At 40.9% G+C, this 25,427-nt stretch overlaps 1 protein-coding gene across 2 annotated transcripts in view; it reads left to right on the forward strand.

The window, feature by feature from the left end:
- The first annotated feature begins 17,242 nt into the window (after window positions 1–17,242).
- Window positions 17,243–25,427, forward strand: part of NBAS (NBAS subunit of NRZ tethering complex) — a 341,603-nt gene continuing 333,418 nt past the window's right edge. For both annotated transcript variants that reach the window (XM_044390391.3, XM_026519115.4), the window contains exons 1-5: window positions 17,243–17,423; window positions 19,521–19,575; window positions 21,705–21,741; window positions 24,072–24,149; window positions 24,511–24,558. In XM_044390391.3, coding sequence (XP_044246326.3) covers window positions 17,307–17,423; window positions 19,521–19,575; window positions 21,705–21,741; window positions 24,072–24,149; window positions 24,511–24,558 — 335 coding nt within the window. In that variant the 5' untranslated portion in view covers window positions 17,243–17,306. The remainder of the gene's footprint in view (window positions 17,424–19,520; window positions 19,576–21,704; window positions 21,742–24,071; window positions 24,150–24,510; window positions 24,559–25,427) is intronic.

Raw genomic sequence — 25,427 nt, forward strand, 5'->3', positions numbered from 1 at the left:
ATATGGTTGATTTTACAGCTACTAAGACAGGCCTAGGAAATATGCCCTTCAGATAACCCAGGACAGTGAGGAGTCCAGTGAAGGACTCTGTAGACTGGTCACCCAAAAGCCACACACAGTCCCCTTCCTCCTCCTTGCTTTTCTCTATTGTACAGACTGGGAAAAACAAAACAAAACAAAAAAACCAATCACCTTTGCAGACTCCCTTGGAGAGAGAGATAGCCATGAGCCCCGTTCTGTCTGGAGAGATGTAAATGGAAGTCCCAAGTAGGGACTCTTTAAAGAGAAAGACTTAACTGGCATGTGCTCTTCTTTCTCCTGGGACATGGACATGGTGCCTAGAAAGGCAGAAAATGTGTCATGAAGATGAAAGCTTCATGCTATGGCTATTGAAACAAAATAGGAGGAGATTGGATCCTTGATGACAATGGTAATCCAAGTTGCCAGCCCAGGTCTGGCTACCTCTAGACCTCTTGTGGTTTGAGAATGCCTTATGTACTTGAGCCACTGATAATTCTCTCTTGCTTGCAACCTAACCCATTGCCAATAGGTGCAGAAAAGAATAGAGATGAAACATTCCTCGGTATGGATTTGGTGTAATGAGTCATTCAGAAAATTTTTTCAAATGATTAGAATAGAGCAATAAGCAACCAACTGTGGCTCTAAGGAAGAGGAGACATTGTGGCCTGGGTTGTGAAGGCACCATCCAAAACAGTCCTTGAATACACGGTCATTTCCTCACAACCAAAAATAAGAACGAAATGTGCCATATACAGAGGAGGAAGTGACCCTGAATTCAGCCTAGGAAATAAAACTCAAATCAGGTTGTATACTTTGTCCTTTCGATTGATACCCAACCCCCTCCCCAGACCTCAGTCTGGTTCCTGATAAAGATAAAGCAAGCTGCCTAGTCCCTAAGGATCCAGCCCCAAGAAGATGGAAGCAGTAAGGGAGAGAAAGTTGTCTTAATGTAAAAGAAGTTGGTCAGAAAATGCAATATGTTCATGATATAAACCCAAGTCCTTCCTTGCGTGGTACAAACCTACCCATCATTCCATACATGAAACCACAAGCTTCTCCCTCCTCAAATGCTGCCCAGGGAGTTTGCCCTCCCATCCACAGGCTAGGAGAAGAGAGGTCTCTACAGTGCTCAGCTCCGGATCCTGAATCCCGCTATCAGTAAACCTGATGTGGCCAACCTTCCATCAGGAAAGCCCCTTCCCTTTGATACGGTTCATAGTTGGTAGGGCTCCTGAATCTGCCCTCCTTAGGATGGCACGCACCAGACCCTCCAGGTCCAGCCTCCTGCTAACTTCCAGATGATTACCTGGGGTCATTTCACGCTCCAGCGTATTAAATGTAGGGTTCCTTACATACACCAGATTGCCTCTTACCATTGTGTATTTTCTTATGCTCCTTCCTCTCCCTAGCATAGCCTTTCCTTTTTAGTTTCAGTTATCTGTTGCTGTGTAACATTCTCTCCAAAACGAATACAACACCGGTGTCTTTGCTCGTGATTCTGTGAGCTGCCTTCAGCTGGCATCTGGCTGGGCTGGAAGGTCTGAGAAGACTCATTGCTGCGTGTGGTGCCGCAGTGCTCCCATACGTGGTCTCCCTCTCTCCACAGGCCAGCTTGGATCTTCTCACAGCAAAATTTGCCCTGGGAAGGCAGACTCCCTACACAGTAGCTGGGTTCCAAGAGGGTGTGTTCTAAAGATAGAAAGCAGATGGCTGCGTGTCTCTTAAATCAGCCTGGGAAGTATTAACTGTCACTTTTGTCACATTCTGTTGAAACACAAATCACATGGCCAGCCCAGATTCATAAAAAGGGGAAATAGGCTCTATCTTTTGGGATAGTGATTGGCAAAGAGTTTGCAGACATGTGTAGTGTAACCACACCTAACTTCTTGGCAAAGTCCTGGTTGTTACTGAGATTCAGCTAAGCCATAGCACCTACCAGCAAATCCTGTTAGATGCCAATCCCCAGCTAGAAAATACTGCTAGTTTGCCCCAATATTTATTTCTCTTTTTCCTTGAATTTCTGACTCTTAACTGGACGTATGACTGCCCAGCCTCCCTGGGACTTAGATATGGCCATATGCCTGTGTTCTGGCCAATGGCATATATACAAAAGGGTCCTTAAGGGATACATTCTTCTTGCTCTTCTTCCTTCCTGTTGACTGGACTATGGACATGATGGCTGGGTTTTGAGCAGCCATACTGAATGATGAGAAGAGAGCCATATATTGAGGATGGAGGAACAAAAAGAGAGAAGTAGCTTGAGTCCCTCATAAGGAGCACCATACTAGCCAAAACTGTGATTCAAGATTTCTTACATGGGAGAGAAGTAAACTCTGTCTTACTTATTTTGGGCTCTTTGTCCCACACAGCCAAATCTAATCCTAATTGATATATCCCCATTAGGTGTCTCTTGCTACGAACAAGTTGCCCCACAATCTAGTGACTTAAAACAGTAACTGTTTATTATCACTCACAGTTTCTGTGGAGCAGAAATTCAGGAGCAGCCTGGCTGGGCACTTCTGCTGGGAGTCATTCTTACTATTGTAGTCAGTCTGAGGGCAGGGACTGCAATCATCTGGGGCTGTGGAGGGAGACTCTGTTTGCCAGGGTAGCTCACTCTCATGACTGTGTGGCCGCTAGCAGGAGACTTCTCTTCTCCACGTAGACCTCTGCCTTGGCTGTTTGAATGTTCTTATGATAAGGCTGCTGGTGCCCCCCACCCCAGCCCCGCTCCCTTGCCACCAGAACGAGTGGTCCTAGAGAACAAGACAGGGTGAGTGATATCTTTCATGGGCTAGCCATCAAAACCACACAGTCGCTTCTGCAGTATGTTATTGGTCACAAAGGCCTATTCAGTGTGGAAACACAAAGAGTGTGAGTGCCAGTATATAAGGATAATTTGGGGGCCATTTCAGAGGCTGGCAACCACACCCCCTTGCTTTCCCTAACAGACCCCTTATCTATTCAAGTAGCAGGTGGTAATCCCTCAAAATCAGGAAACAGTATATTCATATAGCATCTTTTAGGACAAATCGTGTTCCTTCCAGACCAGCCATTGTTGTCATTAAATTTGTTGGCCTTAGCCTACCCTGTTTTTCTCAATTTGCCTGACTCGGAAAGCAGTTTGGAGACGGGGAGGCTCACGTTTAAACATCCTCTTTTTTTCCCTCTGAATTTCCTACAGCTTCTAAGCTGAGCAACAATCATTGAATTTTATGCTTTTGTCAAAATAAGCTGTCAGAAACTGGTCCAGATCTATTAGAATGCAACATCATTCTCGCTGCCCCAGCATTCACCTTATGGTGCAGGGACCAGAGGGGGCCTGGCAAACAGACATAAATCCAGAGATCTATAATTCTCTATCCCCTGAAGAAGTGGCCATAAAGTCCATCACTCCAGATATATGGGGAGAGGGAGACAAAGGACAACCCGGATGAGTTTCAGAGGGACTGTAAAACAGAAAAAGAGATCTCACTAACTGTGTCGGTCTCATTATAAGCAAGCCAGGCAGGGACATGATTTATGGTTGGGTGCTGACTGGCCGGCAGGCATGAATGCCACTCTCTCTCCCACGCCCGCCATCTTGAGTGCTCATCAGCCCCTGTGAGTGATGCTGATGGCTCTTGGGGAGATGGCGCCACACTTGGAGCCCGAGCAAGAGAACATGGCCTGGAGGTTGTGGGTGTTTAAGAACAGACTGTGCGCCAGAAAAATGTTCTGAATCCAGCTGCCCAGAATCTGCCAGGACCCCTGAGTTCCATTACCCACAGAAGAGAGCCATTTTGCATCTGCACACAGGCTTCAGGCTTGCTTTCTCAGCCTCCCTGCCAGTGTCCTTGCTTCCCTGCACCTCCTTGCTGTCCGTGAGACTGATCACAGGTTTTCTTGTTAACAAGGTGTGTGATTTTTATTTAAAGCTGGCTGAAACAACACAATGTGCTATGTTAAAAAAAAAAAAAAAAAAGCAGGGTCAATAAGAAAGATGGCCAAGAATTCTTCAAAATGCCTGGAGAAAATAATTGTGAATATGGAAGTTTATACTACCTGGTCATAGGTTCCTATGATATTACAATAATAACACTGGGAATTCATGGAGGCTGCTTTAAGTATAGCTCTGAATAATGATGTTCCAGGTACTTTGGCTGCATAACAAATTACCCCAAAACGTAGTGGCATAAAATATCCATTTATTGTGCTCATAGATTTTGTGGGTGAGGAACCTGTGCAGAGCTATACCTATCGCTTCAACTGACAGACTCGAAGACTAGGTGTTGGAATCATTTGAAGGTTCCTTCACTCACATAACATAAATGATGCTCTCATGTCATTGACACCCTGGCTGGGGCTGTCGGCCAGCTGTGGCCTCTCCAGGCAACTTGGACTCCCTCACAACATTATGGTTATATTCCAAAGGCAGCATCCCAAGGACCAGGTATTCTTTAATGATCAAGCTTCTGAAGTCAGGCAGTATCCCCTTCCTCCATACTCTATTAATCGAGGTATTTACAAAGCTCTGTCCGGGTTCAAGGGGATTCTAGATACTACCACTTGAAATGTGAGTGGCAACATTTCATTACAAGAAAACCATGTGGGTCAGGGTATAAATTTGTGTGGCCATGTATTAGTCAGAGTTCTTCAGAGACCAGAACCAAAAAGATGTGTATATATAAAGAAAGAGACTTAAGAAATTAGCCCATGCAATTATAGAGGCTGTTAAGTTCAAAATCTACACGATGGGTTATCAGACGAGAATCAGAAATTGCTGAAAATGCAGTTCAGGTCTGAAGGTTGTCTGCTGGCAAAATTTCCTCTTCCTTGGGGGAGGTCAGCCTTGTGTTCTGTCAAGACCTTCCAATGATTGAATGAGGCCCAACTTGACCCAGACAAGGTGACGCATAAAATTAAGCACTGCAGATCCGCCCCTTGTCAACTTGGCCCCCATATGTATCTTCTTAAACTATACTTAATCTCCAAACAAAGACAACGGCAAGGTAACATTCCAAGCTAACATGATACAACTATCCTGTGTCCAACTGAAAACTCACTAACCCTTTCCCCTGATGAGGATGCAAAGTCCTTGCACTCTTCTTGGTGTTTTGTAATTTGAATACCATGATGTTAACAATACTTAAATACTAGAATATAAAACAAATACATCTTATGTTACATGATAAAAGGATAATAGAGGAAAGGAAAAGATATTGGCTTAGCATGTATATGTAACATACATATTCATAACGTAATAGGGAAGAAATACTCATGACAGTTGAAGTCACATTTCTGAAATTGGTCACATAGTCATAGCTATTATTTACAACCACCTTCTTCTACTACCCATTCCATATTTCCCTGCCCTGTACTTCATGCCACCGTTGCCATAATATCCTACTGGTTACATGAACAAGCCCTCTTCCCTGTGGAGGGAGCTACACAAGGGCATGGGTAAAAGGAGGCTGGAACTGTTGGAGGGCATTTTTAGAGATGAGCTCCTACACCTGAACATAACAACTATTTCTCCATTCTTTAGATGTCAAGTTCAAATCATCAAATGGATACAAATAAGGCTACAGCATTTGGACTTGGACTAGATCAGGGAAGACTATGTCTGTCAGATAAAGAAGATTGGTTTAATCTGGTAAGTCAGTGGTTTCCAACCCTCAGTGTGCATCAGAATCACCGGGAGGGCTTGCCAAAATGCAGACGTGAGGACTTCCTCCCCAGAATTTCTGATTCTGTAGGTCTGGGGTTAGTAGACCTCTCGTTTGCATTTCTCACAAGTTTCCAGGTGATACTGATGCTGATGCTGACACCGGTGGTCTGGGGACTACAGTTTGAGAACCACTGTTGTGGGTAAAGCAGATTTAAAGCAAGCAAGGCAGTAACATGATCAGATTTTCATTTTATATAACTCTTTCTGGTGGTCTTGTGAAGAATGTATCTGTAGAGGCACCACTAACAGGTTATCCCAGTAGCACATATAAGAAGTAACTGAAACTTGAACCAGGACGATGAAAGAATGTCAGACAGGAAGGGAAAGGTAAGAGCCATATCATTAAACTGTCAGCGTTGGATTTGACTGGGGGCAGGGTGGCGGGTAGAGAAGTGGGGTAAACGAGAGTAGAAGAAAGGCGTTGGTACTACTCCCAAGTTTCTAGTGGGGATAACTGGGTGAATGGTGTTAGCATCAACTGAGAAAAAAGATTAAAGGCGGGGCAGCAGGTTGGCAAACAAGTCTATTCCTTTTGGATGCTGCCAATCGCCTCTCTTTGGAGCCTCTCCATCGGGACTCTCTCTCCAGTAGTGTCGCCCAGCCTTCTTGACAGCTCAGGAATCTAAGAGGGAGAAAACAGAAGCTGCTAAGCCTTAAAGTCTAGGCTCAGATGTAAGAGCCATCATGCACAGATCCAATGCAGATCCAAAAACAGGGGACATATAAGCTTCATGCATTCATTTAAGGGACTATGTCCCCCCATGGAAGGACTAGAAGACTTGAGGCCCTTTGGCCTAAACTTCTTTCCTATTTATATAAGTTCTGATGGAAAATGGGCAGAATTCCATACCTGCTCCTTTCCCACCTCCCCCTCCACCCCCAATTTTTATTTGAGAAATCTTACCTAATACGTGCTAAGGCCAACAGAATATATACTATGCCCTAACTGCTTGTTTAGAAGAAATTTTTCACTTGCACATTTATACTTAATCGATTAGGCCACTGATCTTTAAACTCAAGTAGATCAGAATTACTCTGGGGAGCTCTTTCAACTGCAGATTCCTCAATCTCACCATCAGGAATTTTGATTGCTCCCATCTGAAGTGGAGTCCAGGAATGTGCATTTAAATATGTTTTGATGTATGTGGGCATCCCTGGACCACAGAGGTAGAAAGATGATCTTAGAATTGATTTTTTTAGAGCTTATCTACTTGGTCATGTTGAGTTTACAGCTTTATTCTTAGATGTCTACTACATTATTTTATTTTATATTTTATTCTATTTAAAAAATTTTTTTTCTTCTCACTTCTTGAATTGTGAAAGATAAAACAAGACAGACACTGGTTAAAGTGGTAAGAACAGGTTTAATCAGTAACATATTGTTGCATTAGAGAAGAAGGTCCAGAATGAACTAGACTAAACTTTGATTTATACAGACTTGGCTGAATATTTTAAAAGGAAAATCATAATAAGGAAGGGAACTGGTGGAAGGGTGAGCAGTCAGGGAAGTGAAAACTTACAAAAGGTTGATCAATGTAAATGCATATTAGGCGATCTGTGCCAGTTAGCTGGCAATCATGTAAGTTAGGATTCTATCTTCGCACACAGACTTCCGAGACAGAGGCCTTGTCCTTCCTGAGGATCACATTTCAAAGCAGAGCTTCAGGTCCTGGAGAAAGACACTCCTGAGTTGCAGGAGATACATATACATCTCAAAGGGACCGAGGAAGGATTCACAATTGTAAACTCATTTTAGGGAATGAGAAAGGGTGGCCAGGGGCCTATGTCAGATGTTGGCTAGAACGAAGAGTTCTAGCTTTTTCAAGCAGGCACTTGGTGGGAGGGGGAACACTAGGACCATCCTAGGGATGTATCTTGAGCTTTAGAAACTTTTTTTAAAAAAGATTTTATTTATTTATTTAACACAGATAGAGACAGCCAGCGAGAGAGAGAACACAAGCAGGGGGAGTGGGAGAGGAAGAAGCAGGCTCATAGCGGAGGAGCCTGATGTGGGGCTCGATCCCAGAACGCTGGGATCACGCCCTGAGCCGAAGGCAGACGCTTAACCGCTGTGCCACCCAGGCGCCCCTAGAAGCTTTTTTTTAGTGTTTAAGCCTTCTAATGGTTGGGGAAGGGGGTGGACAAAATCGTTTATGCTATATGTTTTAATAGACCAAGAAGAAGACTCAGAGGAGGCACCTGGTTGGCTCAGTCAGAAGAGCATGCGACTCGAAGGAGAACATCTAGAGTCTGGTCAAGGAGAGAATCTTTGTCAGAACAATGCCTTACTTTAGGTCTTCCTACTTTAGTTAGGAAACAAAGGCACAGATAGATTAAATAATTTGTGCAAAGCAATAGTAGAACTGGTCAGTAACAGCTGTGATTCAAAAGGAAGTTTTTTAGAACCTATAGTCTATGCTAGAGGCAGAGAAGGAACTAGAAGATTGTACAAGTCAAGATCCACTGGGATAGAAGAGATGCCATCTATCAATGTGCATTCACTGCAAAACTATTGAGTTTTATCTCTTTGGTTCAATGTCAATTCCAGAGCAAGTCCTAGCATATCAGCACATTTGACTTAAATGTACTGTTTTCTTTCTCGGTGACCTAACTTTGGTAAAGATTTGTGTCTCCTCTTAAACACCTTTAATTTTTCTTTTGGTTAATTCCTTTAAGACTTAATTAGGTTGGAAATCTTCTTTTGAAATCATTAATTTCATGTCTGTATCAGAATATAACAATTTAAACAAAAAACTTTGAGAGTTTAACACTGAGTAAACATTTTTATCTAAAAAGAAACCTAAAATGGTAAGGACTTCACCAGGAAACAGTTCACTGCATGAAATTCCACTGAAGAGGTAACATCATTAAAATTGGAAGACATTTAATAATTCTACCTCAAATGGTTCTAATCCTTGGTGTTTAATTTAGCTTTGTAGAGAGTGTCTGATCCTATGTAATAGCTTCTAAAAAGTTAGTACTTTGCTCTACCAAACACATTATTAATTCCTCTTCAGCTTCATTGAGTCCTTGTTCTGTTGGTTAATATTCCCACTGTAGGTTTCCATTAGCAGAAACTCAAGGATAAACTGGACTTGACCATAATTTCAATGCAACTGTAGGGGGAAAAATGTAACTCATAAATGGACTATCTATTCAGAGAAATTTTCCTTGAGAAAATTACTATTTTGTTGGAGAAAATAAATGACTTTTAAAAGCTGCAGTTTCCCTTTTAAGCAAAAAGGGTTAATCTATAACAGTGGGAACATAACCATGAATAATTCATGCAGTCAAGAAAAATGTATTCAGGGACAACCTTCAAGCTGGGTTTATGGAGATTAAAAAGCCATTGTTCCTGTCCACAAAAAATTACAGTATTTTGGTTCTGTAGTTGCCGTTTGAATTCTTGAATTATTGGTGTTATTTGAGACTCCCTAGGTGTCCCCAGTCTGTGGACAGGAATGGTAGTCATCATCGTAACATGAAACATTGTAATTTCACTGGTCTTGCTCCTAGTTGGTGACACAGGACCCTTAGCCATTTGTAAACTCCCCTCCCAAATATTTCTGGGGGGCCCCAGAGGTGTCTTCTACATGTTGGCAAACAAGTCCATTTCTTTTGGGTGCTGTCAGTTGCCTCCCTTTGGAGCCACTGTTGAGCTGCCGTCTGTGGTCTGTGCTTCTGAGCTGCATGGCTGTTTGTGGCAAATCTGGGGAGAATGGCTTCCCCCATTGTGTTTCCCTCTGTGAGGTTCAGAGACTTTCATTTCAGATGATTTGTCGGACAAGACTTCCTAAAAGACTCCTACAAACACTGAGAGTACTAGCTAGAATATAAAAGCAGAAACACAACTTTTAAAATAAATGGATGAGTTGGTCAGGAAGTAAAAGAACCCCCGAGTCCTGGCAAGAGCCAGGAGAATCCACAGAAGAAGAAGTCAAGTCACCAGCCGCCTCAGGGATGTTTCCATTTCAGGGCAGGTAGTGGAGTTGCGGTGGGATGGAAAGGCTGGGGTCAAGGCCTCAGACTTGGGAGGGGAGGGGAGGGGAGTTGGAGCACTGATCAACCTACAAAAAATTAGGATCCATGATGATCAACACTATTAACATAGAATCTCCTAAAACAGAGCCAGGCAGCAACTAAACTTGTTCTGCTCAGCCTGGAATCTGAGTGGCTATAAAAGTCTCCTTTGAGAATTTGTGGCCACGGCCTGCCTGAATTCATAGTATTTGGAACATCTGAAATAATTTAGAGTCTTAATTTAAAGGGGGTCCAAGTCTCACGGGTGTCTTGCAAAAGTGAAAGCAAGTCTTCCCAGGGGATGGTGCCTCCGAAGCTGCTCCCAGAACAGACTCCAATTCATAATCACATGCATGCCCCAACCTCCCCCCCACAAACACAGTGCGTAAAGAAGCAAGTCACCATGAGCAAGAGTCAGCAGGAAATTTTTAAAAAGCCCTCAAAGACTTTAGGTATTAGCAATATCAGGTAGAGAATACAAATTACGTTTGATGTATTTCTAAAAGTAGGAATGGGAACGTAAGAAGTAACAAACTAACAAAATGGCCAGCATATTTGATTTAAAAGAAAAGAAAAAAGGACTTCCGGAAATGAAATACCTATAATTGATATTAAAAACCTGATGGGAAGATTACACATAGATTAACCTGAAAAGTGAACTAGAGTGAACTGGAAGAGAGAGCTGAAGAAATTATACCGAATACAGAGCAGAAACACAAACAGATACAGGGCGGCTGTGACAAAGGGGACTATGATGTCCTTCCTGGCTCTGAGGACAATGGGGCACAGGTAGTATTCGAAGACGTAATGACTGAGAATTTCCCGTAAGTGATTAAAACAAATGAAAGAAGCAGGGAAGAAATCATATCCCAAACTTCTGAAATTACTCTTCAGAAGTCAAGGTGAGATGGGCAGGGAGTATGCTGTGTGTGCTTGGCGTATGTGTGAATACACGTGTGTGTGCGTGTGTGTGTGTGTGTTGTGCACATGTGAGTGGTGTTAGCTTCATGATTATTGTACCACCCTATTCCAGTGGGAGAATTTTCTCTTTACCCTGGTCTATATTTGCGTATTTATTCTGTCTTTTCCTGCCTCGAATTGATAATTTAAAAATTTCCTTTATTCCATTCCATTCTCTGGTTTGGAAGACATATGTCGTATTTCTTTCTTTTTAAAGAAACACATAACAGTATGTTTTCCTATCAAAATCTGGAGTTATTTAGTAACAAACCCTGCTCCCAAATCAGTAAGGACTTTATCACACTATTTATTAGACTCCCTTTCCCCATATCCCTTGTTTGCACTATGTAAAATTGCGGATTTACCTGTTTCTCAATCTGTTATTATAAAAGTGTTCATGGATAGCACAGCTGAAAGAATTTTCCACTGAACACTCCTGCGCCCACCACTGAGATTCTATGGTTAATATTTTCTACTCGTTTTATCACATCTTTCCACTTATGCATCCTCAGTCCACCCATTAATTCATCTTATTTTTTGATGCTTTCAAGTATATTACAGAGCATCTACCTTTGTTTTTAAACCAAATGAAACAAAATAGCTAGTCTTACCAGTAAGTCAGTAGTAACTAATTTACCAAGGTAAATTAATTTATCTAAATTAAATACACTCAATTTTCTTTTTTATTTTCTTTGGGTTTTTTTTTTTTTGCCAGTTCATTCGCTTGCCTCTCACACTTGCTGCTTATGCTGCGGGTACCCCTGGTAAGGCCTATTCCCCAGCTGGTTGTTCCATATGATTTGTTAGTGAGGAAACTGGGGGGGCGGGGGGGGGGGGGAAATGGCCCATATGAATCGTGCAGCAAATTAGAGAAAAGGAGCTTTAAGTAAGGGGCTGGAGGTTTTTTCTTAGCTAATACCATGCACGAACTTTATGATGTCTATTTGGCTGCCAAGAGATGTTATGGCAGACTTAGAATATTTATAGAATTGACTGGGGTCCTCTCCAGGCTTTCTGGAGGAAATAGAATGTCTTAAGTTGCTCTGAATATTATTTTATCGTTACAACTACCATTCTTTTCATAGAGAGCTAGTTTACCATTTAATCAAGTACAAATGTATGACACCTATAACAGGTAGCATTTAAATGCCCAAATTCAGGGTGCCTGGGTGGGTCATTCAGTTAAGCTTCTTGCCTTTGGCTCAGGTCATGATCTCAGGGTCCTGGGATTGACCCCCTCCTGGGACTGGGCTCCCTGCTCAGCGGGGAGTCTACCTCTCCCTTTGCTCCCCATGTGTGTGCTCTCTCTCGCTCTCAAATAAATACAATCTTTTTTTAAAGTCCAAATTCAATTTTATTTTGCAATTTCAAACTAAAAATGGAAGCAACTTCATATGATGTATTAATCTCGTTAGTCTTTAATATGCAGAAGCATAAAGGGTTAAATGCTGAATCATTAATGGCTTTTGGATTAATAGGCTTTTTAGCTGATAGAAGCTAAAACACAGAGCTCCTACAAAATGAACCTATCAGTTAATGATAGCTCTACATGGAACAATTAGTAGGGAAAAAAAAATGATTCCTTTAGGTAAGATATTGTTAAGTAAATTTCGTTTGGTGCTAAGGCAGAAATGTCTAGGGCTGTCAGCAAAGTGAAGGAGAATTATATTTTAGTTCATTTGAGGTGTAATGATGATGATGTGAAGATAGGAAGAAATGAAACATTTTTTTCTGTCTTTTTCCTTCCCCTCACCCAAGGCTTATAAAAACATCAAATTACTTCTCTTTAAAATGCCTATTTTGGAATTGTCTCAATTTTTATTTCAGTCTTATTTCTTTAAGCAGCTCACAGAGTTACTATTTGTGTTGGTAATGTGGAAAACAAATTTTTCTTTTGCGAATAACTGATTCATGACTTAAACTATCTTTAAGCCAGGCCTGGACTCTCAGCTAAATTAAGAAGTTGGTTGGATGACCATGGTAGTATGTGGCAACGAAACTCTAATATATAATATACTTAATTTCCCCCTGACAGAACGGGTTGACGATACTCCCATTCCACATGTTGGTACTTGTCATCCAAAACAGTTCTTTTCCACTTTCAACCATCTAAGTGCTCCATCTGTATTCTCGGTAACATGCTATGATGTGCAGAAAAGAATTTTGAATTTTGGCTCTGTTGTGATCTGCGATTGCTCCAAGCTTCGGCCTTCTGTGAGGACGAAAGAGTTTTGTAAGCCATGAATACCATCAATGTATTGATGTAATAATACCATTTATGTATTATTAATACTAATTCTATATGTCAGAAACAACATTGCAGAGATCCATACCCTAAATACAGATTCTAAATGAGGGACTTTGCAAAATCTATTGGTAGAAAGGTAGACAGAGGAGTGGTTTGAATGCATTGAAATTCAACTCAAATTAGCTTCAGGTGAATGCACTGGCTTATCTAACTAGGAAGAAGGTAGCATGCAGATGTCACTTGCCTCAGGCCTGTTAGTATCAAATGAAGTCTTTATCTCTCCTGTTTTTTTCATTCTCATTGGCTTCATTCTCTTTCCATGCAGAGAAGTTTCCGTATATAGTGAGAGGGCTGCTAAAACTCCCAACTTGTGTTCTTCAAACCCTGTGATCCAAAAGGGAACACTGCTTTTCCCTCCATTTTCATCTTAAAAATCAATCAATCTCAGGGAAGAATTCTCCACCCAAAGCTTGAGGTCAGGGGAATGGGGCTCTGAGTGGGCAGATTTGGTTCAAGGAGGCAGAATTTGGGGGTTGGCAGCCGCACTAGAATTTCAGAACTGGAGTGAAGGGAGAGCAATTGAAAAACAGTTCTCAGAAAGCTAATGGGCCTGGGCAGGCAAAGATTGTCGCTGTCACTCCATCAGTCACCCTAAGAGAATTAGGAAAGGAGTCTTGCTGTATTTATGAAATACCTACACTCTCTTCATACAGTCACCAATCTCTTGTTCTAGATTAATGTGCCCATCATCTCAGTTTGCCCAGGATAGTTCTGTTTCATGCCTGTTTTCCTAGAAGAATTATTAAAATCATCCCATTTCATTCTCAAAGTGTCTCAGATTGGATAGTTAATCATGTAGTTACTGAAAATAAGACTCAATTAGCAATTTGGCTTGAGCCCCACATCTGTCTTAAATCATCCTGACCCCGAGACTCAGCTCAACTTTGATATGTACTTTGATCTCTTCTCTGCCTTTCTCATCTACCCCAGTGTCCGACACTCTAGATTCAGAGCTCTTCTCAGGACATATTTATTCTTTCCACTTTCTTTCCTTTCAGTGGTCACCTCACCTTCTTCTTTTTCCAGGAACTCTTTGGGATTTTAAATAGTGGGGAAGAGGGCTTCATAACCTATCTGCTCAGAGCATCTCTGGGAGTAGAATTTTCCTTCCGGAAATTGCTCCAAGTCAAACATACAGTCAAATAGTGTGGAGTTTCAGCCTGTGCTCTTTGTTTCTTTAGACTAGAAGCTCCCACGGATCAGTCAGGCATGGCCTTATGTGTCCTGTTCTGTTGTATACACTGTGGCAAGTGGGGCTGCGGTGAGGATAAAGTAATTAACGTAGTGTGATGATGCTAAAGGAGAACCATTTTCCTGGCGATATGTTTGCACCTGTCCCCTTCACATACCAGCTGAGAAGGAAACACCTGAGTCAGCTTGGCCAGTTACCTCCTGGCTGCTTGTGTGCTGATCGGCTGGAGGCGGTGAAGGACCGATGAAGCAGAAAGCAGTCTTGATCTCTGTCCAAGATTCTTGGATGAGACAGGGCCAAGGAAACTTGGTGTGCAGGACTGGGAGAGGACAGGACCAAGGCCCTGCCACTCCAGGGCCATCTTCACAGTGTATTCCAAGCGACTGGCATTCCTACCTCTTCATGTCCTACTGCGGGCAACGTCTGTGTGCAAATATCTGGTGTCCGCAACTGAGAATCTGATAAAAAGACACCACTGCTCTGAAGAGAATTACTTTGGGGGAAACAATGTGTAAAAAAGATTTTGGGGGAAGTTTTTCATTTATTCAAAATATATATATATATATTTTGTCCTGTGCTCTGTGCCAGGGACTGTTGTATACTCTGGGGATATAGCAGGGATGTAAATGGCATTTGTGAGATAATAGAAAAATATGAGTATTGGTCTCTTCCCCTAGTTCCTGGCACAGACCTCCTAACATCCTTGTAATTCCTTAAGTGGTAATACTAGGAGCATCTCTTGTTCTAATATTTGTCTTTGACCCTGTCTCTGACACAGGGCTCCTAAAACCTTCGTAAACTCCTAAGTGATAAGAGCACTAGGAGTGTCTTTTGTTTTAACGAAGTGACTCTGAGTGGGCTTCTAGATGACTCCTTACCGGCAGCTCGTCACCGGGAAGACCAAGCCATGATTAGAAGTTTGACATTTTCAGCCCCATCCTCCAGAGGGAGGAGAGGAGCTGGAAATGAAATTAATCATTGATCATGCTTAAGTGAGAAAGCCTGTATAAAAATCTCAGTAGTCGGGGGTTGGAGAGCTTCCAGGCTGGTGAATACAACCACACAAGGCGGGTGATGCATCCCAACTCCATAGGACCAGAAGCTCCTGCCCTCAGAACCCTCCCAGACCTCGCCCCATGTAGCTCATCTGGCTGTTCATGTACCTTTATCATGTTCTTTAATAATCTGGTAAACCTAAGTGTTTTCCTGAGTTCTGTGAGCTGCTCTAGCAAATTAATCAAACCTGAGAAGGGGGGTCTTTGGAATCTGATCCATAGCTGGTTGGTCAGAAGCACAGGTGATAAAGTATCCAGTGGCACGCGTGATTAGCGTGCGGTACTTGTAAGGACCTGGGCTTTCCACTGGCCTCTGAAGGGTATGTTTGGGAGTGAGTGTGTGTGTGTGTGTGTGTGTGTGTGTGTGTGTGTCAGGGGGTAGCCTTGTGAGACTGAGCCCTTAACCTGTGGAATCTGATGCTATCTCTGGAAGAGAGTGTTGAATTCTTGGGACATTCTGCTGGTGTCTGGGAATTACTTGATGGTGTGGGGGAAAAACCTCCACACATTTGGTAACCAGAAGGGTCAGAAGTGTTTGGTGCGAGTAGGAGGCTCACAGGGAAAAAAACACGTAATAGAGGAGAGCTGGATTTTCTCTACACGGGTGAAAAGCTGAGGGTTTTTTTTTTTTTCCATTTAACATTGGTAAGTATATGGTAGCACACTCTGTCCTGGTGGAGCCTACATTTTAGTGAATGGGGACAGACAACAAATAGAACAAAATGTACATTAAATAGCAGTTTGGGTGATAAGTGTTATGGAAAAAAAAAAAAACAGAAGGTAAGGGGGATCTGGAGATCTGGAGTTCAGGGAAGGGGGTTACAAATTTAAAAACAAGAAGTCAGGCTAGGCTTCCGGAGAGAAGGTGACATTTGAACAAAAACTTGGAAATGAGGGAGAGACAAATATCTGGTAGAAAGCCTTCCAAACAGAGGGAACAACCCTTGCAAAGTCCCTGAAGTACGGAAGGGAGACACAATGTTCAGAAAGAGCAAGGTCAGTGTGGCTGAAGGTGGCGGGGTGAGGAGCAGGGGTGAGGTGAGAGAGTGAGGGGAGTGGACAGGTGATATAGCGCCGGCTTTGAGGTCATTTAACTTTGAAAGAAATGGGATCCCTAGGCTTCCCAGCTGAGGCTTTTAATTGCATTATTGCCTAATGCATCTTAATGGATATTATGCAATATAACTCCTGCAAGAAATCTTCAGTATTTGTGTGTCTTTTGAATGTGACACAGTGCTAATTTCTTGTTCACTGTATATTTATTAGGGTAACGATAGACTCTGTTTACAAGTATAGAGTTTTCCATGTGGAGGCACTTGCTAAATAAATGAAAAATGAGGCTGGCATTTTAGCTTTCTCCAAGTAGGTCCTCAATGTATTATTTCAAGTTCATTGCCTCCATACCCTTTTCCCACTTGGGTTACATTCAGCTGCCTGCTCTTTCAACTTATGTATTTTTCTGCCTGTCTTTTCTCACCCCATTTCACCTTACTTGAGATGCTCTCCCCAAGCCTTCTGGGCTTGATTCAAATTCTACTTAATGTTAAAGACCAAGGAAAATCACTCCTCCAGGAAGCTGCTCTCGACTCTGGGACCTTTGTTGCTTTTTCTGAGCATCATTCCTCTAACACCTTTCATTTGCTTAATCTATTGAGTTGCGAAATTTTTGGTGTTTATTTAAAAACCTCTGTTGGAACTCTTTATGTACTTGGCAACGGATACGCAAATGAATGCTAGCATCTTAGATACTTTTACCATTTGTGTTTTATAGAAGCTGGCTGGATAGGAGAGGTTTAGATTTGTTAATCTCACGCAGATTAATAAACAAGGGGTGCCCCAGGACCAGGACCTAAATCCTACTCTTGACAAGCAACAGTAACTGTACTTCCTACTCTTTAAAAGGTTAATCCAGCGTTTCCTTCTCACTCCCAGTTAACCACACCTCCTTCCCGTGAATCAAAGGCGACAGCGGCCTAGGAAGTTTGTCCTTTGCCAGATGCCGTAGTGGCCCTGCTCTGGTTGCTCAACTCCGGGGCGAACATGGCGGTCTCCGAGTCAGCGCCGGCTGTGAATCCAGCCACTGCGGAGGGCGAGGAGGAGACGATTCTCTATGACTTGTTGGTCAACACCGAGTGGCCCTCGGAGACAGAAGTACAGGTGACTAGGCCCCTCCAGAGCTGCGGCCAGCTTGGCGCGGGCGCTGTCCGGGCAGAGCCACGTAGCTGAAGCCACGTAGGGAGTGGAGCCGGGTGGGAGGGAGAGCAGGGCTCTGCTGCTGGTGCTGTCGCCTTGGCAACGGCACCGCGGGCTAACAGGGGTCTGGGTCCCCTAAAGCCAGGGGTACCTGAGATCCCTCCTGGACTCCCGAATTCGGTCGGCAGGGCAGAACCTTGGGCGCTGGGGCACGAACCTTCCCATTCCGGATCTCAGTTTCACTGCTCGTATTTGGAGGGGAGTTACAATGTTGGACTTCAGGGTCCTCCTGCTGCCTGAATTCTCGGTGGTCCTTTCCCGGAGGCCAGGCAAGACCTGATCGGGGCTGATTCTCATCTGCAGTGGGAGAACTTTCCAGGATCCTACAGTCACCTCAGCATCTGGAGGACCGCCGCGGAGCGTGGCATCAAACCTTTACTCCTCCTTGGTGCTGAATTGCACCCTTTCCTGTGTATTTCAGTAAACAAGCATTTCATGTGCTAGTGTGTCCGTCCATGTCCCAGATAATGTACATGTGTGTCTGTCCATGTCCCAGATACTGTGTCAGGCGGTGGGCATAGAAAGGTGAATAACTTTTATAGTGTCTGCAGTCTAGATGGGAGACCTCCAATAGCCGTTTTAGTCACTTAGTATAATTGCGCTGTGATAGTGGTGTGAACAAAATGCCACGACAGGGAAGAGTGAGGAGCTGCTGACCTGGGGTTGGGTTCCTTGCTGAAGAAGGGGTTAAAGGGGTTGGTAACCTTAACTGGACCTTAGGGTTTTCAGTCGATCTGTAGAGAGGGCCTCCCAGCACAAGGTGAACAGTAGGAACCAGGAATCCACATTTATTCAACTTACTGAGTGCCTGTCATGTTTTAGACTCCGAGAATGCAATAAGATTCAAAAGGACTTTAATTAAAGATCAGGGAGTCCTGACATATGAATTCTTTTTTACAACATCTTTCCTGTTTCTTTACTGGAGAAACTGCTCATTCTCCTATCTATAAAGTTTATAGTTTTTCTTTAACCTTCTTCCCATTGCAGTTTTTGCTTGTCTTGAATAATGTATTTTTTTAGGCTGCACTTATTGTTTTTCAAGTATTTACTTAGTTTCTGTTTGTCTTGAACAATGTGAATATTGTAGGGTATGTAGCTAGGAGGCTGTTTCTGCTGCTATTGGTCGAAAAAGGGTGCATATTCACTTCTTAGCATCCACTGGTTAATTTCAGGGATATTTCAGAATGCTTAACATTATAAATTGATTTTAAAAAGCACAGCCTCAACTTACATTGAAACCTCGTAGCACTTTTTTTTGGTTTTGTTTTTGTTTTGGTTCTATTGATTTCACCTAATGTCAAGCTCTTAGAGGGCGATTACATCTGATTCATCTTTATAACCCTCCCCAGGACCAAATTGTGTATTATTGCCCAGTGGATAATCAATTCATGTTTGTGGAATGAAATACCTTTTCTGTGCTTTTAAGCAGTATCTGTCTGCACTTACTGTATGTCCACGTTCCTCTCTTGACAGCACATTAGTACATCTTATTATTCGTAGTGCCTGCTATTTAGCTTAGTGTTTAGTCTGTACTTAGGAACTATTTAATATAGCAGTTGTATATCAGTGTGTGCGTTAGTGGCATTTTCTTTGTGGATGCACAACACCTACTCAAATATGCCTCCAGGTACGAGTTTATTAATCCATATGAGCACTTTTCCTGCAAGCAAAAATTATTTTAGGCCTTTCTGACCCACCCAAGTAGACTGCTGAACTGGTAAACCAATATGGTCTTTGCCCTTGACTTTTTCTGTCTCTGGACTGGTGTTTTGATATATGGTGTTTGAGTTTCTACCTTTAATCCTTGTCCTCCCCTGCAAAATTTGTCCTGACAAATGCCTGTAACTCTACCATGCTTCTACTTCCTTTGTTTCTAAATAGTGGTTCTTAAATACTGGTAACTTGTACCCTGCACCGAGTATTAGCAAAGAAATGTGACTATATCCTGTATAAGTATTACTAGAAAATTCTCAAATGTAATATTCTTTTTTCCCATTGCAGTCTAGAGGCAACCGAAAACATGGTGCATCCTTTATCATCACAAAAGCAATTAGAGGTAAATATAGCTTATTTTTCTCTATATAAAGATATAGTTAGATAATTTTTTTCATTTCATTTGTAACTTTACTGTTTTTGAAACTTTAGGAATTTTATTTATTTATTTATTTTAAAAATGATTTTTATTTATTTCTTTGTCAGAGAGAGCACAAGCAGGGGGAGCGTCAGGCAGAGGGAGAAGCAGGCTCCCTACTGAGCAAGGAGCCCAAATGCAGGTCTCGGTCGGACCCTAGGATCATGACCTTAGCCAAAGGCAGACATTTGACTGACTGAGCCACCCAGGCGTCCTAAAACTTTAGGAATTTTAAAATGTTCTTTAGACTTATAGAGCCTGATAAAAGTGAATAGCACACATGTCACCTGAGTTTAATTTTATATATGTATATATTTATATATGTGTATATACAGATTTATGTATGTATATGTATGTACACACACACATTTTTAATGCAGCTTAGAGCTGAAGTATGGCTTAAGGTTAACTATTATGAATGCGTTCTAGAAGAAATGAAGAAACTCAAACCCAATATGAGTCTCAGAGTCTGGACATTGAACGTGAAAAGACAGTGACAAGCTGTTTTAAATGGTTTACATGATGTTCCAGCGACATCTGGTCAGAGTTATTCAGATTAAAAATTTGGTTAACCAGGGTATTCCTGTAACTCCTGACAGAGTTTGCATATGAGCTCACAGTATCTGAGAAAGTCTTGAGCACTGGCTGTGTTAAGCCGGTGCTGTGAGAATTTTATGTGTATTTATTGATCTAATCCTTTATTAGACCATCATGGTAGGTGCTATTACAAGTTCATATTTTTCGATGAGGAAACTTGTCCAAGGTCACTCATCTGGAATTTGACTGCATGTCTTTCTGGCTCCAAAGCTTGTCCTCGTAGTACTGGTGAATTTGAACTACTTACTTACACAGAGAAGATTCAGTTTCAAAGGAGTTAAGTACTTGAAATTAACTATAATTTTATCTTCTGTTATAAGCACTAGCATATTCAATTTGCATTGTGACAAATGTTTAAAAATTTTGACAATTTAGAAAATGTACACAGGTAATTAAATTCATTTAGAGAAATTCAGAGAATATGGATAACCACAAATTCGAACGAACAATTTCTCATTTTACCACCCGGAGAAAATCTGTTGCCCTTCCGACTTTTTTTCATTGATCTGCACCTACATGTTCACACTCACATACACATTTTAAGTGCGATCATATAAAACGTTATTTGTCAATAGAGTAGTTAATCTTAAAAGTAAAACCGTCAGTTATTTTACAAGCAAAAGAGGGTTTATTCAGGAGTAAGAGAATTGCAATTCAGGACAAGCAAGTTACAGTAAAACTATAGCTAAGTCCAAACAGAGGAGAATAACATTATTTTCTGGAGGAGGAAGTTGGGAGGGGTTGTTTTGAACGAAAGTCCATTGGAGAAAAGCATTCAGGGTGATGTTGGTTTCTTATTGCCTGAGTTGCTGGGGGAGTCCATTTCTTGTAGGTAGTGTGACGGTACATCTCTTCCTTCTTGGGGCCTATAACTGATGATAATTTCTTGTTGATGATTCTTCTTTTGAAGCCTGACACTTCTTCCTGTCATTGATGTTGAGTGGTACTGCTCCCCCTTCTAGCCTCCGACTCTACTTAAGTGAGATGTCCCTTTATTTTCAGTGTATTAGAGATTTTGTTTCCCATGGACTTCTGCATTTTAGGTATTATTATTATTTTTTAAATCTCTGCTATAAAGTACAAAATAATACCTTAATTTTTATACAAATATTTTGATTTTAAAGGGTGATTACTATGACTTCTACTCCTTGGTTTTATTAAAGCCTCTTTGGTGAAATTTAACATCTCAAACTACATTTCCCACATTTCCTTTTTGTACTGTTAGGAAATACTCAAAGTTTTGAGTAACACAAACTTGGGACTTAATATACACAAATGTATGATCTTATAAAAGTTATAGTTTATATTAGATTATATTCCTTTATTTTAAGAATTTTGTTCTCTATATTTTGTAATGACTCTGCAGTATATTTTAGATGTATTGTCACTGAAGCTAATGTGAAAGTGATTCCTAAAGAACAGCTGATTCATATTTGGTTTTGTTATTTTTATTACAGATCGTTTATTATTTTTACGCCAATACATCTGGTACAGGTAAGTGTCCCTTCGGAGAACAGTGTGAATGTCAAATATAAATATCCTCCTTATGACTTAAGTTTTCAGAATCGAATCCCAGATTGTGATAAGGATGCTGACATTCAGGTGAATGAAATAGACCTTTTCAAACGGTTGATATGCTGACAAGATATCTCAGTTGACTTAGGGTAATTTTTGTTTAGTCATTATTCACAATATCGCCGGATGACTTCTGCTTTCTCCGATGAGTGTTCTCAGCCTTATCTTGAATGCCCACATGATGGGTCTGGAGCTTGGGGATCTTTTTAAAAACAATTTTGTTCTTCTCGTATCAACAATTCTTGTGGTCAGTATTCAGTTGCAGTGCATCAGGCAAGGTCCTTTACGTTTCAGTTCTTGGGTACTTTTTAATTCTTTTGGGTGTTAAGTCTTTTTAGGTGTGGTGCAGGTGTTCAGCCTTAAAAGGAACAAAGAAATGATCATTCTGACAAATGATATAGTTCTCATTTTAGATAGGTGTATAGGAATTGTTTTATAGGTTTATTTAACACAGATTGTTTAAGGACATCTAATCTTAAAGTTTTATAAAAGAGACCTTTGGCTCTTCTCTGTATTAGCTCTGATGTTTTTCTGCTGTGTGTGTGTGTGTGTGTGTGTAGTGTATATGTATAAATTAAATTTCTTATTTAATTTTACCTCTTTTTGGGGGGTGTATGCCCAGTATGATAGGGTAAAGAGATGAGAGCTGAGGCAGGGGCAGGGACAGGGAGGAGTATTTAAGAGGTAGGCTGTTTTTCCTGAGCTCACTGGTTAATCTAGCTTGCTAGTCCTGAACATCTTAGGGAAGTGTGGGCAGAAAATATGTCAGTATAGGTCAATGCACCATGAAGTGATTATTTAATCTTCTCCATGATATGTTACTTTCATAAGTAACATACAGTTATCTGAAAAAATTTCAGTTTTTGCTCTTGAGTTTATAGTAACTAAACCTAAAGGTTTTGGGGCAATATTTGTTTCAAGTGCATTTTTCTTTTAAAGTTTTTTTTTCTTTTAATTATGAAGTATTGTAAACAGACTGGGAGTTATATAGACACTGTAAGTCCTAACAAGTTTATTATGGTATTATCTACATGTGAATTAGGCAGTTGTTGCTATTTGGTTCAGAGAGCCTTTTCCCTCTTTTTATGCAAAATGTTACAACTCATTTCCCCCACCCTATTCCCCTCCAGAGGAAATTATCATGCTCACCTTGATGGTACCATTCACATGCATGTTTCATATCTTTGTTATAATATTTCTGTAACTACCATGGTATAAAATATTTTGTGTTTTCGAAATGAACGTAAATATGCTTAATGTATATTACTGATACTTTTATCTTACCTTTTTGTTTTCTAATTTACATAGCGTGGTTTTTTTTTTTTTTTTCACCAGCTTGTTTTCTTTATTCTTCTTTTCCATCTGTTCTCTTGATTTCCGCCTGTGTTACTCCGGATTTGTTGTATCTGCTCAGACACTGATGGTGAATCCTTTCCTACTGTCTTTTGTGAATGATGTTATTGTGAGCTTATGCTTGGTCATTCTTGCACCACTTGAGTGAAGTGAAATTGTGGTCTGATCTTGCATGTAGTAAAAGCTTGGGGTTTTTCTTTTTCATAGGGGATTTCATTCCCATCCTCCCACAGACCGAATTCCAGACAGAGATGACATTCCTGAACAATGCCCCATGCCCCCTGCCTCTTGCCTATAGCGAGGTTTGTCTAGTCCTCCTTTCACTGAGAGTGCAGTCACATCAAGGGGTCAAGGGCAGTGCTGGCCTTGCAGGAGTCTCCCTTCCAGCTCCTGTTCTTTCTTTGCCCTGCAGCTCCTTTCCTGTCCCAGGTGTTACTTTCTGTTTTGAGTTCTTGTACCTGTACTCAATTCTAACTTTAAGTTCCCCTTTCATTTCTAACACTTGAAGATTTCTTTCGTTCTTGTGAGTTTAGCTGTGTACTAGAATTTGTTAGAGATGAGTCAGAATTTCTAGGTGTGTGTAACAGGAAGAGTTTCTTACAGGCTCACTCTGCTATGTTACTGGTATCCTCGATATCCTTTCCTTAGGAAGGACATAAAATTTATATATTTGAACATACCACCACGTTTTCCTAGAAAAAAGAGATATGTATGTGGTCAAATTTCAGATAACTCATTAGTAACTTTTGGTTTTGGGTTTACCAATATTCAAATCTTATATTTCTAATGAAAAAAAAATCTTATCTTGCTATAGCTCTATATGTTATTTATAATATTTATTTACTTATATATGTCTTTCACGATTGAATTTTAAATTAGCTAATGTGTTGTTTCAGCCCTGTGCCTTTTTTGCTCCCTGATGGACTGGTTCGCTTGGTTAATAAACAGATAAACTGGCACTTGGTACTTGCAAGGTAAGGTGTTAAAAATTTATGTGTTTCTCTACTGGGATTAGCACTTAAATTTCATTATGGATATTAATTTTGGAGTCTTTAGGCTTGCAGTCTTGATTTTATTTAATTTTTTTATTGTATGTGAATTACTTTGTCACATATGATTGGTATCTTTTAAATGTATTAATTCAACTGTATTGAATCATTTTTGTGTACACATTTTTGGTACCTTTATACTCATTTACTTTAAGTTCAAAAGTTGGATAATTGAAGATGTGAAAGCATTTAAAAATGATTTTAACTTCTTAAAGTCATTCCATCTTTGTTGAAGACTGCTACAAATATTCATATAGAATTTTTTTCTCTTTCTGTCCCGTGAAAGCAATGGAAAGCTTTTGGCCGCTGTTCAAGATCAGTGTGTAGAGATCAGGTAATTGTTAATATTATTCATATTTAAAATTTCTCCTGAGAAACTTTTACTTGATTTATGGGAACTAAGATTTTTGAAGGGGCATATTTAAAGGGACTTTACTGTTAACTCACATGATTTTGTGAGGTGTCAAACACCAACTTATGCCAATTACAGGATGAAGGATACTTTGTCAGAGTAGCACAGTCTACTTCCCCAGATCAGTCTGCTGTCACCTGAAAATTTTACTTTTTCAGTAGACAAAGCATATCTTCACAACTCTAGAAGTCACTCTTGTTTGACTAGTTACTGCTAAGTCAGCTAAAACAGATGCTCAAGAAGGTATTAAAGTAGGGACTACTTTGCTCTGTTGGCATAAAGCTGTAGATGGAATATAGGCCTGCAAAAGACAAGGATTGCATATTACTTGAGACCAGTGACGTACTACTGAATGTCTCAAGATGACAGAGAATTATTTACACATCTAGAAGGCTTCTCTAAATTGGGCTTTCCATGTACTTTATTATTTTAAAGATTAAAAAAAAAAATTTATTAGCACAAGCAGAGGGAGGGGGAGAGGAGGGAGAAGCAGACTCCCCGCTCAGCAAGGGGCCTGACACAGGGTTGATCCCAGGATCTGAGATCATGATCTGAGCTGAAGTCAGATGCTTAACCGACTGAGCCACCCAGAGACCCCTCCATGTACTTCATTTTTAAGTAATATATCAGTTGTGAAAGAAATAGCAACAGTAGCAACTTAGGAAAACTAGTTAATTTTTTCTGGAAATTACCAATAGCAGACTAAACATGTTGCATTTCTAAAATCAGAGGCTACTTCTTCAGGCAAGGCGTAGCTCTTGGTTTTTAAAAAATAAACAATGAGACTGAAA

The sequence above is a fragment of the Ursus arctos genome, unplaced genomic scaffold (assembly GCF_023065955.2).
Source record: "Ursus arctos isolate Adak ecotype North America unplaced genomic scaffold, UrsArc2.0 scaffold_8, whole genome shotgun sequence".
In the NCBI taxonomy this organism is placed as follows: domain Eukaryota; kingdom Metazoa; phylum Chordata; class Mammalia; order Carnivora; family Ursidae; genus Ursus; species Ursus arctos.